Genomic DNA, 18,572 nt, shown 5'->3' with positions numbered 1-18,572 from the left:
AACTTTTGAAGGACAGCACTCTTCTTCTGGCCAACATGCAAGAAGAGATGCATATTTTCACAAGTGTGTCACCCTCCTGAACTGCACAGTCCACAGAGGACAAGCTGTCAGTCTGCAGCTACAGCAGCGGCTGATTTACCTCCTGCTGCTACGTGGGAAGCACACCCAAGCCCAGCAGCTACACTGACCACCTGCACGTGGCTCCAGCCCACAAAACATCTGTGCACTGTGCTTTGAAAAAGGTAAGAGATGGACAGAAACTGTACCAGGCCACTGAGACAAGGCAGAATTACAGCAGTACACCAGCTACAGAGTGCTTGTGTTACAGCACCACTGATGCCTTTTCCTACGGATGTTTGCACTTCCTCAAGAGCTGCCATGTCTAGTCAACATTTCCTTTTATTCATCACATTGCATCTGGGACTGTGCCCCCTTTTACTGCAAGATACAAAGCCTTACAGAAGCCTTCTGTATACAGAATTATTAACTCTTACTAAACTCATCTGTTGAAGTCATCATAGTGTGTAACTACTTTAGGCATGGTAAGACTTTACTTTAAAGCTTCATTTTATAATAGCAAACTGAAGCATAAAAGAACCAGGTCAAAATTTTAAACTTTTATCAACTCTTAAGAGCTTTACTTAAGAGTACATACTTATTCAAGGTAAAGTGAATGGGACATATTTGCCACAGTAAAGAATAATGTTCTCCTAATGGTTACCTGGAGAGTTGAATTTAGTGTTTGCTTAGCTCCTTCCAAGATGTCCACAGATGAGGAGGAGGTAGATATTTTTATTGTCTAAATTTAAACACCTCACAATTAAGAGATGGCTTTTTCATGCAACCAAGCAAACAATAACAAAAATCAAAATGAACATGGCGTCTTTTTACTTTCAACACTTACATACAGCATTCATATCATAAATTTTAATCACTTCCCACATTTAAAGAGTCTATCTTTATTTCCACAATTTTCTACACACGCAGATTTGCAAGTTGTGATTTCAGTAAAAATCAGAAGTTAGTAGGCAGAATACACCACTTAAGGAGGGACATAAATTTGGAAAAAAGTAATTTGTATTTTAAAAGGAACTTACCTAGAGGGACTGGAGCTATATTTTCTGTTTCCTATAAAGCAAAAGAAGAAGAGGAGAAGCAAAATCAGTGTAATCAATACTTGACCATTTCATGGCACTTCCAGAAGTGATCTGTCTGTATTTTGTGCAATACTGTCAAATATGACAGTCCTAAAAAATAAAACTGGAAAATGAAGGAAATGGAGGAGATACAACCTGAAAATTTAAAACATTCCTACTCATAATGAAAGTGGGATTGGCAGAAAGTAACCTTGTACATTCTGCAAGAAAACTATAAACCCTAGTTCAGAATATTTAAAGTTCATACCTACCAATGGCTGGCAAACAGAAAAACAGGAGCTCCCTCCTCATATTACACTGCTAGCACAAGGTTCAATTTTTTTCTTTTAAAAAGTCAAATGTTAGGCACTTTTTGCTGATATTATTAGTTAACTGCTAATATCTGATGTCTAGAGTTAATTCCATACCTTCCACCACCTGGTTAAATTCTATAAAGGACAACACATCTGATCAAGAAGAAAAGAACATTGGCTTCAAGACAAAAGAAAGGATGATTGACTTAATTTCCAATAAGAACATGACAGCCAGTAGGACAGACAGTCACAAATACAGGAACAAAGCAATTTAACTCCTGCAGCTGCACGAGTGGCTTCCTCCACAAGAAGATCCATTTCTGGCAAACAGAGAGCACTAATGGCATAAAGAAAGGTCCTTAGGCTTAACATCTCCTGCTGGCTGGACATGGTGGCTTCTAATTCAACTCTCTGGCTTAAGCATTCTTCAGAGACACCCCTGATCTTTCTTTAACTTACTAAAAATTCAGGCTGTGTGAATACAGAACTTGTAGATAAGCAAAAGGTCAATGAACCTCATAAAAGAAACATGGAGGGGTTCATATTCCTCCCATCTTCTCACAATTTGCTTACAGAGATACTGGGCCTTGCTTTCCCCCGTTCATTTATCTAAGTTTGAACATCTTCAACCTAACAAACATTAGAGATCCAACCTCACTTTTCTACACTTGTTTCAACAAAACTTAAAAACCAAGCTTACCAAAAAGTTACTTGCTTTTCACATTTTCTTAGATTGCATCCCCAAAGTCTAAAATTAAATTAATTAATTGAGAATTTAACTGTAAAAATCTTTAAATATATCAAATATCTCACTACAGGATTCCTCTTGCTCATTAACACAGAATGATCTTTTTCTTTTCTGTAAGCATTTACATAAATGACCACTGGATTTACCTAGGAAGGAAACATAATATATGGCTTGGAATGCCTTGCTTAAGCAAAGCTCTTATCTGAAGTGAATCTAATGGAAAAGTTCTCAGGCTGAACTGAAGCTGACACTGAACAAAGCTGAAAACAGTACATCATAAATGTGAAAAAAACCACATTGATTGCATAATTATTAAATATTGACTAATATTTTTGTAACTAACTACATCCAAAGCCTCCTTAGAGTGCGTATTATATGTTAAACAAATACAGTTCAATTATGCAGAACAATGGTAGCCTGAAATCTGTTCAATATTAAAATAAGAGTTAAAAATATTGAATCACATTTGCTCCTTTGAAAATAGAAAATGCATAATTTTTATACAGGTACTCAAGTCTATGTCAAGAATCCATTAAGAATGCTGATACTATAAATAACTTCAAGTAAGGAAACCTTCACGGAGGTAAAAATGTACATTTGTAAGTTTAAGTTAATTAAGAGTAGAAGAAAAAAAAGCTGATGACAGAAAAGGAATTTTTAGCACTAGGCCCATTCAAAATTTAATGAAACAGGAATGAAAATAATATCACAGTTCATGCTGTTCAACGTGGTCACAAAAGGAAAGCAGCATGGAAAGCAAGATTATTAATTAAAGTATGTATGAAATGAAATTTAAGATCTGAAAGTATCTTATATTAGATGCTGCATAGTCTAGAAGTTTCTGGAAAAAGACCTACCAAACATATTCCTGTCTCTAGAATTCAAATCAGGGTAGAAATATCAACTAGATTGTAAAGAAGATCAAAAGCTCAACTACTTGATTCAGCATTAGCATACAATGTCAGTATTGAAACATAAAATCCCAATGGATTTTTAAAAGAGCTGCTTCACTCCATGTACACATTAAGGTCTCATTATTTGACAATTCTTTTGAGGCATTATATAACAAGCAGTCCCTGACAAAATTATTGTTTAGTTTTTTAACAAGACAGCTTGACAATTTTGATTCTGGATTGCATAATTATAAACAAGTGAATGCCAAACTGGACTACAGTTTGTCCCTCCGAAATGAAGTTCATTAACAGGCAGCAACCTGTTTCACTGGATGGCTAAAGAAATTCCACCTGGAACACCTGAGAAGAGCAGAACCACAAGGGCTGCTCTGATCCTATCAGCTCGTGCTGAATTTAACATCTAACCAGACCTAGCAGTCTTATGACCCAAACTTCAGAACATGTGTTTTTTTTTACCTCTTACCCAGCTTTATGCTCAGCAAGAAGTGCGGATGTGACATTCACTGCCATGAGTAGAATAATGTCAAAGAGAAAACAAAACCACTGTTTTAAAAGGTGGCAAATAAAACACATTTCAGCCATGTTTGTGGTCGCTGTTTGGAAAGTGGGGATGATTCAGAGTGTTCAGATTATTCAAATTCCTCATTTCAGCACAAGAAAACAGGTGACAGTATCACTACTGGAAGATAAACACCTCTGGGAGAAAGCAACAGGACAAAAAGCAAGTGAGGCACATAAACTGTAAGAATGGGCACATAAACACACTAATGGATCTCCCTCCAAAAACAGGGATGCAAACCCGCTGGAGAATGAGTAAGACTGCAGAAGCAACATGGCAGCACACATTTCCCCTAAGTCCTAACATGACGTTACATCTTGACATAAAACATTTGTGCCTTAAACACCGAGCAGCTATCGCTAATCGAGGGTCTGTGACATGTTTTTTCACGTGAAAGCCGCAGAGACTTTTTATTTGACAACTCGAGAGGCATTACGCACAATAACAGGCAAAGTCAACGAGGCAGCAGCTCCAGGAGGTTCAGCTCCATGGCCACACAGCAGGCAGGCCGGCACCTGGTGCCGAGGAGCTGTTCTCACCCCCCGCCCGGCATCCCCCACACCCTTCCCGTTCCCGGCACCGGCATGGAGCAAGTTCTCCTCCAGAGCCGAGGATGGATGCAGCCGGGGCCTCCCCGGAGCGGAGGGAGGCGGCAAGGCGAGGCCCGGTTGCCCGCTCCTCCCGCCCTCCACGCCGCGGGCCGGGCCCGGGGCGGCTGCCGGCGATGCCCCCGCGGGGCACCGCTCCCGGACGCGCCGCAGCCCCCGTCACCCACCCACGGACCCGCCTCGCCGCCCCGCGCCCCGGGCCGCCCGCCAGGCCCTACCTCCGGGCGGGTGCCGGTGTCCGCGGCGCCGGCCGGGCCGCCCCGCCCCGCTCTAGGGGCGGCGGGAGCCGCAGGCCGCGCTGGGGGAGGGGGCTGCCGCGGAGAGGAGCGGCGGCGCCATGTTACTGCCTCCCGGGCATCCCCCGCCCACGCCGCGCCGCGCCGCGCCGCTCCCGCCCCGCCGCCCCCGCCCGGCCAGCGCCGCCGCAGCGCGGAGGGAGGAGGAGCTGCCGCGCCGGGCCGAGCCGGGCCGGGCCGTGTTTACAAACTCACCCGCAACGCCGCCGGACCGCACATTAAAGGCCGGGTCCCCCGCGGGCTTCCGTCACCTCTCGCGAGAACCGCGCTGACACCTCCGCGGGGCGGGGCGGTCACGCGGCGCGGGGGCGGGGCCGGTCCCGGTGCCCACAGCGACCCCGGCCGGGCCCGGACATGGCGGGGCGGAGGCATGGCCGGCCGGGCACAGGCACGGCCAGGCCGGGCCCAGCCATTGCAGGGCCAAGCGATGGCCGGATTGCGCCGCGGCACGGCGGGCACCGCTCCCGTGGTGGGGCGGGACCGCTGCCGCCGTGGCCGAGGGGAGCTCCGCATGAGGTGCCCGTTCTCTGCGGCGGGCTGTGCAGGAGGGCCGGCAGCTGAGGACTGCAGGCAGCACGTAGTGAATAAAGCACTGCAAGGCCTCGCTCAGCGGCAAGGCTTCATGCGCCTGTCACATCCAACTTTTGGAACAATCAGCGCTCCAAAGCCCTGGACTGCCGAGATTCCCCATCTCTCAACACACCCGCTCTCATGTGCCTGAAGCCATGGCTGTGGTAAACACTCACCTTGGTTAATGTATCAAAAATGCCGCAGCACTGTATAATAATGGCAAAAGCCTATATTTTACACAGGAGGAACTAAAAGAATTTTGGTTTCCTTAAAAAAGTAGCATAACCCTATATGGCAACACAGTTTAGCTAGTGTGTACTCTGAATCACACATGAAGCCTTAATTCTATGCATGTGCGTCATTTGATCTTGTTCTGAGACTGATCTGAGAGTGCAAGGCCATAACAAAAAAGTACTTCTAAAAAAGTATCAGTTCCAGTAAAATACATTTTGGCTGAGTTTCTCTGAACTTGCACAAGACAGTAGGGTATGTTTCATTTCACTTCTTGTGTATGGTTTTGGTGGACACTGTACAGCACTTCTGCAAAGTTCTTTAAGATATGGCAGGATAGAAAGCACTGCATTAAAGTACACCCTTTACTTAAAGGTGGAATTATTCTTTAAAGTAGCACGTTGCAAGAACTCAATTGTACATGCAGAAGAGAGGAATAGAGATCTTTCTTCAGAGAGCAACTGAGACCTGTATTGGAAACAACTATTTTTTGATGGTTTAGCTTCACCATTACGTAGCAGCATCAGTGTGAAATTGATGTAAAAATCAAAGAAAAGGAAAGCAGGAAAAGGGAAAAAAACATAAGCAGGATGTTCAATTTTACCTGCAGCATGGGATGAATCACTTTTACCTGCAGCCATAACTTAAGAGTATAATTGGTAACTTTAATGCTTCCTTCATTTTCCATTAGAATAACATGGATATTTCAGAGGTTTAGCTGGCTTTAGCTAGTGTTATCTCCAACAATGAAACATGAACAGTCTTTCAATCTGGAGAACCTACAAGACAAATTTTCATGAGCTGACCATCTCTGAGTTCAGCACAGTCCACGTCAGAAGAAACTGAAAAAGATTTTGGGGAAGTAAAGCCTACAGTAACAGAAGATTTCTTGATGGAAGCTCTTACAGGAAGATCTAGAAATCTCAGTTTTGTTGCCCTATTAAGGCAAAGAGACTGGGTTGGAGTTTTTTGTAAGAAAAAAAGTCTTTTACACATTTATAATTGTTACTTTTGTGAGCATTTTGGGCAAACTGAGGGTACTCCCTGTCAGACACTCAAGTTGACCAACGGAGCTCTGTTGGGAAGGGATTCCATGTGCCCTGTAATAGTTCACCTGTCAGTATCTGCCCATCTCTGACTAACTCTAAGCCCCTTATTGTCCCTAAGGAGGATAATCCTCTGTGTGAAGGTTTGTTGCCTTGTTTTGAAAGGGCAATCTTTATCTGCACAACCCAGATCAGATTCTGTCCCCACTGGTGCAGCTGAACAGCCACTCTGCCTGAGTTTGGCCTATGCTCACCAGTCTAAGAGTGACTTAAAAGGCAAAAAGCTTGGGGAGATACTACTACTAAAACAACCTTCACATCCACATTTAGAATCACCAAGATGTCCACTGCCTTTCAGGCAGATCCCAAGAAAATGGGATCATGTTGAAAGGGTGGTAAAAGATGGGATGTAAATCCAAAACTTGTTATTCGAACCTGATTCAAACAACTCACGGTGACTCAGGTGCCTTTCTTAGTGAAGTTGCAAAGCAGTAATTCAGCCAGGTCTTCTATCTCCACCAAACACCAAACACCATTACAACTCAGCAGAAATATTTTATATGCAAAAAAATTCCTCAGCTGAGTTAGCAGAGTTGGAGCTGGACTTGACCAGGTCAAATCTGAAGAGGCCTGTTTGGCCAAATCTCAGTGATAGCTGAAGCTTGGATAAACTAAGTCCTCTGGACTGTCCATGATTTTAGGAAATAGACTGCCACCTCAGATACCTGTGGAGATCACTGCTGTACTGAAAGAACAGAAAAAAGTTCACCACCTACCATGACAGCAATACAGAGGTGAAATGTAGAGTCCAGAATACCTTTCAGCCAGGACAAATGCACTGTCAGCTTTGCAAATCAGTGGCTTCCAAGAATGGGTAATAGCAGGTCCCTAAAATCAGCACTGCATGAGCATAGACCACATGGAAGATACCTGCAATATGCTTCACCTCCTACCCCCTCTCACTCCTCAAAATCCCCACTTCCTGATCTACTCATGTAAGACACTACTAATATTGTTCTAAAGCTACTAATTTGCTTCCTATTCTACACTTCTGAAATTCACATATATAAAAGAACAGTCTCTGTATTGCAATTACTGTTTTCTACTAAGAACGTGTGGGGCAAGTTATTTCTTGTGCTAGGTTCCAGAATTTTGCTACACAAATTCTACAATCATTTAGGTTGGGAAACACCTTTAAGGAAAGGTGTTTTAGACCTTTAAGATCATTAAGTCCAACTGTTAACACTGCAAAGTCCACCATAAACTAAAGTGGTCTAAAGTCCACTAAACTGTATTTCTTTGAATACCTACTTGGTACTTTTTAATTCAGATTAAAACAAAATCTTACCTACACCTTACACTTATTTTAGTTATTAATCATTTCTGCATTTCCTCCAATAAAAATTCTTATATTGAATTCAGTAATTACTTAGCAGCAAGATGACAAAAACATTTAACAAGCTTGGCTTGCATTCGTATAAAGTTCAGCTTTATTTTTTGTTATATATCAGATTATTTAGTATTCTGGATAAGGTTTGAGATGCTATCAAGCCCCCCACCAGGTAAGTACAGTAGCACACAGTGCTTTCCTCCAAGTATGGATGACACCATAAATCCATTTAGACTGCTACAAGAGAAGCACAGGTAGATACTGCAGCTATTTTTTTTAACCAAAATGCTTTAATCCTAATGCTCTTCAAAGAATGTGTGAGATAATGCAAGGTTGACTACAAAACTGGAAAGCTGGAAGCTCTCTTTGAATTAGTTGATGCCAAAATTGCAGTAACTAAATGAAATATAATGTCCATGTATCACAACTAAATGCCTTGGACTGCACTAAAGCAGTTGTATATTTAGCTCAATGGAGATACTGGTCAGATCCATGTGGAAAGCCTGCCATGGTAATCAAAATATCTGGTGTACATGAAAACTGATACGAAGTGTCCTATCACCTTCATGGATTTCTGTTTGGCTCCTTCTATCAAGAGGTGCCAGAAGGTGTGTCAGCTAGCTTAAGAAAAAACAAAAACACAAGTGAAGGAACAAGGCCAGCAATACAGACTTAATCTCTGCATCCTTTGATCTTTTAAGTATATGCCACGTTAATTTTAATAAATGAAATGTTTGACTGGAAGAGTGCTATGCATATGTCATTATCAGGAGCAATCCATGGAGACTGAATTACAAAATGTCATCTTCCAGATACCCTAGAGTGAGAAAGACAATAAATGAAGGCAACAAGTTGACAGTTAAAGTTGTTATCTTTAATGAAATGACTTTGGAAATAGCATTAATTTCCATGACACCAACATTTTGGGAGTCCCGTAAAATGCAGTTACATTCCAATGCCAATATTACAGGCAGATCTCCATTCACATGGCAAATAGGATCAAGAAAGCAACCATCAGACAGAAGAGACCCATAGCTTCAGACAGGGCGAATCCCAGGATAGCATATGAGAACAGCTGCTGCTTCAGAGAAGGATTTCTAGAAGAAAGAGAAGGCGTAAGTCTTTTTTATCCTTACAATTAAGATGTTTTTCATGCAGTTTAACCTCATAGTTCCTTGCAACAGATTCTGAAATGGGAAAATCCAATAAATCCAAGCAATTTTTTGCAAGGATCTCACTGAAGACAAATTAGCTGACAATTAAGACGAGACTCAGGTCTAATTTAGAAATTTATTTCACATCTGTGACATGAGAACCACACTCCCAAGGAATTTCATGTGTATCATGTTTTAACCAGCTCTCAAGGCAAATTCAGGAACTGAAACCACTTAAGAGTAGGAAAAAAACAACAAAAAAAGTTGAAGCAGTTTGTTGCAAAAATGCAATGAGTATGCCTTCAAGAAGTGAGAGGAGAAAATCTCCAATATAAATCTATGAAGCAATGCTCTACCACTGCTTATTGACATGTTCAAAACTTGATATAACAATTTTGTACTGGAAACACTTGTTTCTTGAAGTGGAAAGTGAGCTTCCTTGTCTTCAAAAAGGCTTAAAAATCTTTACCAAGAAGTTAAGACTTAACTGGTTGAAAAAGTAGTGAAGAACATGAGACTTCTTTTATGCCTGTATCAGTTCTGCTCTTCCATGATGTCATGTGAACTACTTCTATTACAGGAATGTTGTAAAATTACCTGAAAGTTCATCCCTACTACAAAATCCTCACCCTTGCCCCCTTCAGATTTCTAGAAGGAACTAATTTGCTAAAATAACTGCATATTCTGAGATGCAAAGCTAAATGTGTTCAAAAACATCCATTCCTACCTAAATGATTCTGAGTATGAAGACTATTTAGGACTTTTCCTCTTACATGGGGAAAAATACAGGCTGGATTTTTATTTCAGTTCTGGAACTGAATGCTTAAACACTGGACTTCAGGGACCAAAAGACCAACCAAGTCTAATGATGCAATTTCTTTCATGGCTCTCCTCCAGGAAGAGCGTACAAAGTTCTGAATTTAACAACAGAGCCATCCTGATGGATATGGTACAGTTTCATAAGATTCTCTTCAGCCATGTGTATCAGTAACAGTAATCATTAACAGAATTTATTACACTGCCATTACATTTTCTACAGTTCAGCTGTCTCAAGATATATCTGCATACAATTAAATACTTTTTAAAGAGAGAGAGATTGATTACCTGGCATAACCAATGATTAGACTACCGAAGACTGTTCCAATTCCAGCACCAGAACCAGCCACACCTACTGTGGCTGCACCAGCACCAATGAATTTGGCAGCAGTGTCAATGTCCCTGCTGATAGCACTAGTCTGGAATTCCCTAAGTGCTAGCTGGGAGACAGTATTTTGGGCCCCGATAACTGTTGACTTGCCCTAAGAAAACAAAACATAAGAAAACATTATATTCAGACAAAAGACCATGTGATAGCGTTATTATGCAGTTTTAAAAGTTGTATTAGATCCATTGTCTACTTATTATTCAGAGTGATGAGACTGTTAAGTCATAAATTTCAGAATGTTACCTGTTCCACCTGAAAGTATCAACTTTAAAGGTGAAAGACTTCTCAGGGGAAAGAGCAAGACAGCAACAAGTATTATTAGGTGTTTGACTTAAAGCAAGTTTCACACTATAGGTATTGAGTTAGTACAAGTGAACTCTAGGTTGAGGACATTTAGGCTCACCAGGTAATTTAGGAAGATACAGAATTTTGTTTATAAGGTACCTCTCCATTCTTGACCTCTGGCCTAGACAACACAGATGCCGAAATTGGTCTGTACAAGACTCTTGATCCAGCACGGATCTGTAAGAGGAGGAAAAAAAACTATAAAAAAAATGAAACATTTGATCACAGCTGTTCCATACAATAGCCTGTAAGGCAGTAAGACTATTAGCTACTAAGCCATTTGTCTTCCTTGAAAGACAGCAATCTCTGAACAGCTGCATACACAATAAACGATACAGAAGCAAGCGCTGCCATGCAATCTGACAGCGCCGTTTTCAGAAGATATATAGCAAATAGCCACACCATTGAGTGAACATATACATGCATTATGCTGACACAAAATGGAGCAAAACAGCCACAAAAAATCCCGACCGACCATGAAGCAGTGAAACACATTTCAAAATGAACAAATAAAAGCCATCAAAATGATTTTCGAAGCTGCTAAATGCACAGATGTAACCCAGACTTTTAAATTTAGCGAGGCACAAATGAATGAATCGTTTTTCACAAGAGGCCTGCATGTGTCCTTGGGCTCCCAGCAGTCTAAGGTCATATCGGCTCTTGCACAAAGCTCTTCCTGCAGGGAAAACCTGGGCCTGGACCATGCACAATGAGACCTTCTGCAGGCCAGAGAGGGCATTTTCATGCAGGACAGTCTTTTATCTCCGCAAGGACAAAGAACTGCGGCCTTGCCCAGGACAAGCAACAGGCTGGAGTTTGACCTACAGCAAGGCTCGGAGCGCAGCAGGCCCGGGAGCTGCTGGCGGCGCTGACCTCCCCCTCCTTGGGCCCCCGCTCGCCCTGGCAGCGGGCCCCGGCCGCGCCAAGGAGGCAGGAAGGAGAACGCGGCCCTGCCGCAGTCTGCCCGACCCCCGCCCCCACTCCTTCGCTCTCGGGCGGGCAGCGCTCGGCACGGGCCCGTCCCACGCCGCTGCCGCGGGGCTCGGAAGCCCGCCCGACCCGCGATCGCCCCGCCGCCGGCACCGACCCCGCCGCCGACACGGACGGGGCCGGTGACGAAGCGCAGGCGCCCCCCGCGCACCCCCACTCACCAGGGAGGGCGAGGTGGCGAGCTTGGCGCAGGCGAACATCTTAGCTGGCGGCGTCCCGGGGCTCAGGATCCGGCGTCTCTGCGGAGAGAGGGAGAGGGTGAGAGTGCGGCGGGCGGGAGCGGCGATGGGCGCGGATGGCGGGAGTGGCGGGGCTCTCACCGCTGCGGTGCCGCGCTCGGGCCGACGGGCGGGAGGGCTGGGCCGGCTGTGCGCAGGCGCGGCGAGGCCGGGCGGCGGAAGGGGCGGAGCGCGGCCAAGGTCACTTTGTGCGGGCGCCATTGGCGGCGGCGGGAGGCGTGGGGTATGCGCGCTGTTTCCTCGCGCAGCCGCAGTGCGCCAGTGCGCCCGCCGCCCGCGGGGGCGTGGTTCGGCCGTGAGGGCGGCACCGTCAGGGTGTCACTGTGGCACCGTGAGACTGTCAGCGTGAGAGTGTCACCTTTTCACCGTGAGGGTGGTACCGTGAGAGTGGTACCGTGTCACCGTCACCGTGAAGGTGGCACCGTGTCACCGTGAGGGCGGCGCTGCCGAGGGCGGTGTCAGTGTCGGTGTCCCCGGCGCAGTGTTGGCGTCTCGCCCCATCTCCGGCGCTCGGGTCACGGCAGGGAAAGGGGGCGCGTCCGAGGACACCCGTTGTGTGCAAGAAGCCCCTACTGTTCCATTAGTCATTTCTGCACCATGAGCAGATTCACACCCAAGTAACGAAAGAATCCTTTGTAATCAAGATTAACCGAAATAGGATTATCTTCACTGAGCTGAGCATGTGTTCCTGAGATTCCCACTTTAATCACTTACATGTACTTTGATGTTTTTCATTTGATAATGAGATTGTTATTTCAATAGTAATTTGCAATTGTAAGTGGTATTAGTGCCAACTAGTAAAAATGCTGAAAAATCGACGTTGTGGCTAAAACACTGGGAAACATTTATCTAAATTGTACAATTTTCATTGGATACAATCTGCGCCATAAAAGTAAACTCTAAAATTGTGTGCTGCAAGCGGTCTCCAATGGACCAAGTAAGGGGCTGTGTGTGTATTTGGGGATGGGAACAGTCTCAGGATGGGTGCTGGACTCCTGCAGACTTACAGGACAATTGACATTGCTGTCACTGGTTAATCCACAGGTGCCACAAAGCTGAGACATGCTCCATATCAGCAACCTGAACACCTCCCTACAAACATGATCAAGGTGCTTTCAGCAGCTGCCTACTAGTGTTAACCATAATGTTATTTTTATAAACTACAACACACTATAGGTACAGGGGAAAGAAATCAGTTGTAGGTCCAAAGGTGAGAGGCAACAGAACAATTTGAATTTCCTGGCCTTCTGCTTCCTTCCTCAATCCAGCAGCAAGCTTGGTTTGGTTCCAGTGAGCATCCAGAGTCTTAGTGACAGCAGTAAAAAGTCAGTCTGTAAAAAGGCCAGCAAAAGAAGTTATAAGCCAGTGGTTTTGGTTTTTTAGTTTTTTTCCTTGTCACAGTTTACACACATTTTTTTGGGAACTGAGGTGCATGGGCAGATCTGACATGTCTGCCACATGGTTCTTCCATAGACAAACACTAAGAAATAAATATCAATGGCAAAACCCTTTAATGGTTAGGCAAAACTTTTCATTCAATAATTCATTCATTCATTCAAAAAAAATTCAATCCATGTGCTATTGTGGGAATAAGTGTTTCCATTACCATGGATAAAACCATAAAGCAAAGGCAAATGCTGCAGTGTTGGAATGACTCAGAGGTGACATGCTGCTGCACAGTGACATTTCTGAAGACGGGTACTTCACCTTAGGAAGTGCAGCAGCCAGCAGGGTTCTGCAACAAAGGAATTCACTTCCTCATGGAAGGAAGCACAGCAGTTAGAGACGTGCTTTCTCACTGGGAAACTGGAGGTCTGGACCTCCAGGCATGAAACAAATCTTCCCTTAGCTCTCATGAATGGAGAAGAAAGTGAAAATTACTCTCCTGTGTACACACAGCACAAAGTCACACGGACTCAAAACCGCATTAAACAAAAACACTCTTCTTTCACAAAAGAAATGCTCTCTTCTGTCACAATTCCCACCCCAGAATGTTTTTTAAAGATGCATTCACAAGCCATTTGTTGTGAGCCATGTCAAAACCACTATTAAACACTGGTTTATTGTTGCTTTTAAGGCATAACATCTGATATTGTATTGTGAATGTGACTCAGTCGTTCCTTTCAGGAGGATTTTGAAGAGCTGTTACTGATCTCTGGGGGCCAGGCTGAGTTTAATTCAAAAAGATCTTCATAAAGAAACACTTGTTAATCTCACACAGTTTGCTATCCTATGGCTGACCTGCTGGTAGGTCCCCAAGGAAGGGCATCAGTGCACTAAAGACAGTGTAATTTCTAGTTGCTCACTACATTTCTGAAAATCTTTTAAGGCAGCTTCTCAGTTTTCCAATTGTCTCTCCCTGTCAGGACCAGTTATGCTCATGGGCAGTAGCCAAGGATGCCAGAGGAGATATTCTCCCCACTTTGCCCTGGGCAGGGAAGGCAGAGTGCAGATGACTGAGCAGTACCTGGTGCCTGAAGAGCCAGTCCTCTCCCACAGCTCCTGTGGCCTTACAATTCCCTGCTGCTGAGCTAGGTTTGTGTCACAGCAGTAAGAACAGCAAATGACCACTAGCTGTGGTTCCACCAATATGGCCTTCTCCTTTCCCAGAAAGGCAAGAGAAATTTTCCAAGATTTCTAAAAAAACTTCCCCTGGAACCATAAGGCTTCTCCCAGTCTTTTTGTCCTTATTTTAAGAAAAGAAACATCTGTTTCACCCTCACTGCCAAGCAGCTCATTTGGTTCACTGATGGATCCATGCACCAGTCCTAGAGTGACATGAACTTTCACTTTATAACCCTGAAATGAATTGGTATCTACACATATCAAGCTCTGAATACTACCATACATGAGTATCAGCAGAATGGATGTTGCATATAAATGGCATTTTTTTGGTGACTTCTTAGAGTGCTATCAAGCCTTATATCTGTGCAGAAAGCAGGTAATAAGGCAGCTGGGAACAGTACCCATAAACTGGAATGCTTGCCTGATAGATATGGGCTGGGTTTCCTCTAGGTACAGGCAAATAATGGTAGCTGCATACTGGTTCAGTTGAGCAACTACAGTCCTGTGCAATGCTAAATAAATGAGCATGTCCTGAGTGCTTTGCACTGGAGGGTCTGCCAGAATTCAACATTTATTATTAATAACTTATAAAACATGAATGTCTATATCTGAGTGTTCTATATTTGCTGAAGGAGAAATCTTGCCTAGTTAAGAGAAATCCCATTGTCCAAAGCCTAAATAAAATGTTCTGCTGCTAGATCGAAACCTATTCCTTCAGGTTAAATTTTATCTCCCAGCAGAGGATTATTAACTCAAAACATGTCACACACTCACACTAGTCTTTTTTAAAAATCTGTTTTGAAGAGGAGATGTATCTGGAAAACCAATATATTCCAATAACTCTTAATTGTTGGAACACCCCCAAAGGATGAAATTGGATCAAAGGCCTCCTGAGATTATCCTAATGTTGTGAAATATTTTAAAACTTAAGGTGTATTACCTCAGGGTTAGCTCTCTTGAACATCCAGATTTATGATGTACTTTGCAGGGCATTGATTGATATTGATTTACAAAGTCAGGGGTTTTCAGTGTTTTTCACAGCCTGGGCCATGTTTCAGTTCTACCTCTTCCACTCACAACTTGAATCTTCCTATTCAGGACTCATAGAACTGGAGCAATGCCTTGTGGAAAGAAAAGATTCATAGAGCAGAATTAATACACTCCAGAGTATTGAAACCATTTTTGCTCTGGGAAGAAGGAACAAAGCCATTATTAGATGGCTCTGCTTTAAGCAGAAATTCTCTTGGTGGCACTCTCTTAATACCTGTTTACCTTACTGATTATTAGTAGTTGACTAATTTTGATATAAGTAATGTTTTAATTGCAGAGTTATTATTGGATCATAAGAGGTTCTTCATGGGAATACAGATGATAAAGTTTTTTCTCTAAATTCTAAACTTCTTTACAAGAAAAAGGGAGAAACTGTCTCTTCAGTGATCTTTGTCCCCAAGAGTACTTATCCAAGCATTTTTCCCCTAAAATTTGGTTTTTTATAGTCTCAATGGCTTTTTCCAGTGAAGAGCAGGAGGCAATTAACAAAGTAGAGCTAATTTAGGCTGTAGAGCATTTTCAACATTCCATTGATTATTTTAACACCTGAGTCCCAGAAATGGATGACATTAGCCACCAACATTGTTCCATGTTCATACTTGGCAAGATTTGGAATGTGTGCTAATACTGTTGAGAACATTCATGCAATTTGAATGGGAAATCATTATAATCCTTATAATGTAATTTTTGGGTCTTTAAGATCTGCTTTAAATATCACAATGATTGTATAAGTAGAGTGTGCTATACCACAGCTATATATGTCCAAATGGGATGTTGTCAAGAGGAAAAACATTCTGCTTCAGCAGAAATTCAGCATGGAAAAGAGGAAAACTCATCTTCATTCTGACTGTTGGATTCTGGTAGCAAGTGACATCAAGGCTCCAAGACACCTTGCCAGAAAAGACTGGCAGAGCTATTTTCCCTCTGGATAACAAGCCCTATTGTCTAGCATTCAGGTTCTACTGGTTACTTTTACAATGCTGTACAACAGTGTAAACATTAAAAATACACCCAGCCTTTTGTAAAACCCAGAATGTCACAAGGTGGAAGACAATCCTGTACTTTTAAATTTAATTTTATATGTCAGCAAAAATTATAGTTTTTTCTATAAAATTATCATTCCCTATTTTAATGTAACTTTTATTTATATTCCATACAATCTTATAATTTTTTAAGTTGGAAAAGCCATCAGAGATTATTGAGTCCAACCACTAACCTTTGTAATGTAACTTAAAGTGGAAGGAAATGTCAGGTTCACTAATAGTTTCACTTTATGCTTCAAATCTATTACACTGTGTGTGTCAGGACTGTAACATTCAGGGTGAACTCTCATGTGTTTAAAAATTATTATTATGCATCTGCCTAATATTTTTTGGAAATTGATTTTTGAGGAAAAGCTGTAATAAAAAAATCCACTGATATTTAATCAAAGTAATTTTTATAAATGCACAGAAGATTCAGAACATTTAGAATGAATATATCTCTTCATGTATTTTAGAACATTACTTTAAAACATAAACTCTTTTAACTAAACTATAACTAAGTTTTCTTACTCAGATGACTCTTGATATTCCTCAAGGCTGTGTTGCAAAAGCAGCCCGTACCTGAAATGGCCAGTCAGTTCACTGGATAACACACATGTGGGTTTCTAGGTTACAAAATATCACTGGATTGAATAAAAATAAATTCAGCAATGCTTTTTATGCTGCTAACAGTACTAAACACCTTTTGAACAGAAAACAAATTTCAGCTGTAAGCTGACACTATTGGCTGCACTGGTTAGAGCAGATTGGCAATCTGATTTTAACACCTTTCTTATAATACATACTACAGACAGCTGAGACTTTGCCCAAATTAGAGCCATTTTTTGTCAGAAGTATCCATCAATTTTTATAGCTGAAGTTGAAGAGATCCAAAATGAAAGAATGTTTTCTTAGTGGGCTCTTCTGGAAATACAGGCTTTTTGTGCAGGGAAAATTGCAACACCAGATTCTTAGCTTTCAAACAAAAATACCTAAGCATTTTTTTTTAGATTTCTTGTTTTTCCTGTTTTTCAGAATTATATAAATAATCCTGGACAAGACTTTTTGTGTAATACATTTTGGCTGTTCATAATCTGAAAAGAGAAATGGGAAATGTAGCTGCTTAGTGCTCAAAAAAACCCTACAGGAATTAGTAAATCTTGTTTGGAGACTAAATTAGTGTTTTGGATAACTGCTCTGTTATGGCTATTTGTGTCACATAAAGAGCAAAACCAGGGCACATAGGACTGTGGCAGAAGGACTTTGCCTTCTTCCACATTCTTCACAGAGGCTCCACATCCAATTGATGATCCCTGGTTGGAGGGGAGATGGGACTGCAGCCCATAAATACATGCAAGGTTCATCTGCTTAATTGTAAATGACACACCTCCCAGCTCTGAATTCAGATTTTCATATCCCTGCAAACTGCTTTGAGCTCACAGCCTGAAAGGCAGAGTACAAATTAACATTATTCATTATCATCTGAAAGCTTTTCATTCTGAAGCGCTTAGCAGAAAACCTGTGGAATCCTTTTGACTCCAGTGCACAGGTTCTGCCCTCTAGGACCTGGTGCCAGTCTGAACCCACAGAAAAAGCTGCTCTAATTCTGTCATGCTTTGCAAGGCTCAGATGATCTATTTTTAAATGACTGTAATTGAGTTTGCTCATAGTTACAAAAGAGATCATATATTCTCACATTTTGTACCTAAAGTAGAGAAACTCTGGACATCCTGCCACATCTAAATTCTTGGAAAGGGCTCTGTCCCTAATACTCAGACTCAATGAACCTCCTGGTTCTCTGGCATGCCTGTGTTCATTCCCATCTGTCGTGCTGGCATTGTTCCCACTCAGAATTATCTATGCCAATTTCAACAGGGCATAGGTGCTAACCAAACATGGTTTTGGAGGGACAGCTTTCATAACACAGCAAGTGCCATCTCTTTTGCCAGGAGATCCTGCTGTTTGCAAATAATTCCAGCTTAAGGCCACATGCTTCATTACATGGGATCACATCTGTAGATGCTTGTGGGTATTATTAAAAAAAAATCAACAAATGTCTACTCTATTTCTCTTACAGTTTGGCTCAGTGCTTGGAATTTTGCATGTGGAGAATGAATGCTCTGCACCTTGTTCACAAGAGTGAGCCATAGGCTGTTATATACTCTGAGCAGTTTTAACTGGTTGCTGCCTC

General features: G+C 42.5%; 2 protein-coding genes across 5 annotated transcripts in view; both read right to left on the bottom strand.

Moving 5' to 3' along the window:
* Positions 1-4,846, bottom strand: part of ATF2 (activating transcription factor 2) — a 48,615-nt gene extending 43,769 nt beyond the window's left edge. For 3 of the 4 annotated variants that reach the window (XM_064717612.1, XM_064717616.1, XM_064717617.1), the window contains exons 1-2: positions 4,771-4,846; positions 1,098-1,128 (exon numbers count right to left, since the gene is read on the bottom strand). The gene's annotated coding sequence lies outside the window, so the exon portion shown is untranslated. Of the gene's footprint in view, positions 1-1,097; positions 1,129-4,497; positions 4,657-4,770 lie in introns of those variants that run through there. The other variant, XM_064717613.1, reaches the window with a different exon arrangement.
* Positions 4,847-8,664: 3,818 nt separating this feature from the next.
* Positions 8,665-11,967, bottom strand: ATP5MC3 (ATP synthase membrane subunit c locus 3). The gene is made up of 5 exons (XM_064718847.1): positions 11,826-11,967; positions 11,667-11,744; positions 10,615-10,692; positions 10,071-10,264; positions 8,665-8,909 (listed from the first exon to the last, which is right to left on the bottom strand). Exons 1-5 carry the CDS (start codon positions 11,943-11,945, stop codon positions 8,795-8,797), a joined length of 585 nt encoding a protein of 194 aa, XP_064574917.1. The 5' UTR covers positions 11,946-11,967; the 3' UTR covers positions 8,665-8,794.
* Between the last annotated feature and the right edge of the window lie 6,605 nt (positions 11,968-18,572).

Source organism: Zonotrichia leucophrys, chromosome 7 (assembly GCF_028769735.1).
Source record: "Zonotrichia leucophrys gambelii isolate GWCS_2022_RI chromosome 7, RI_Zleu_2.0, whole genome shotgun sequence".
NCBI lineage: Eukaryota > Metazoa > Chordata > Aves > Passeriformes > Passerellidae > Zonotrichia > Zonotrichia leucophrys.
This window is presented reverse-complemented; position numbering and strand designations above follow the sequence as displayed.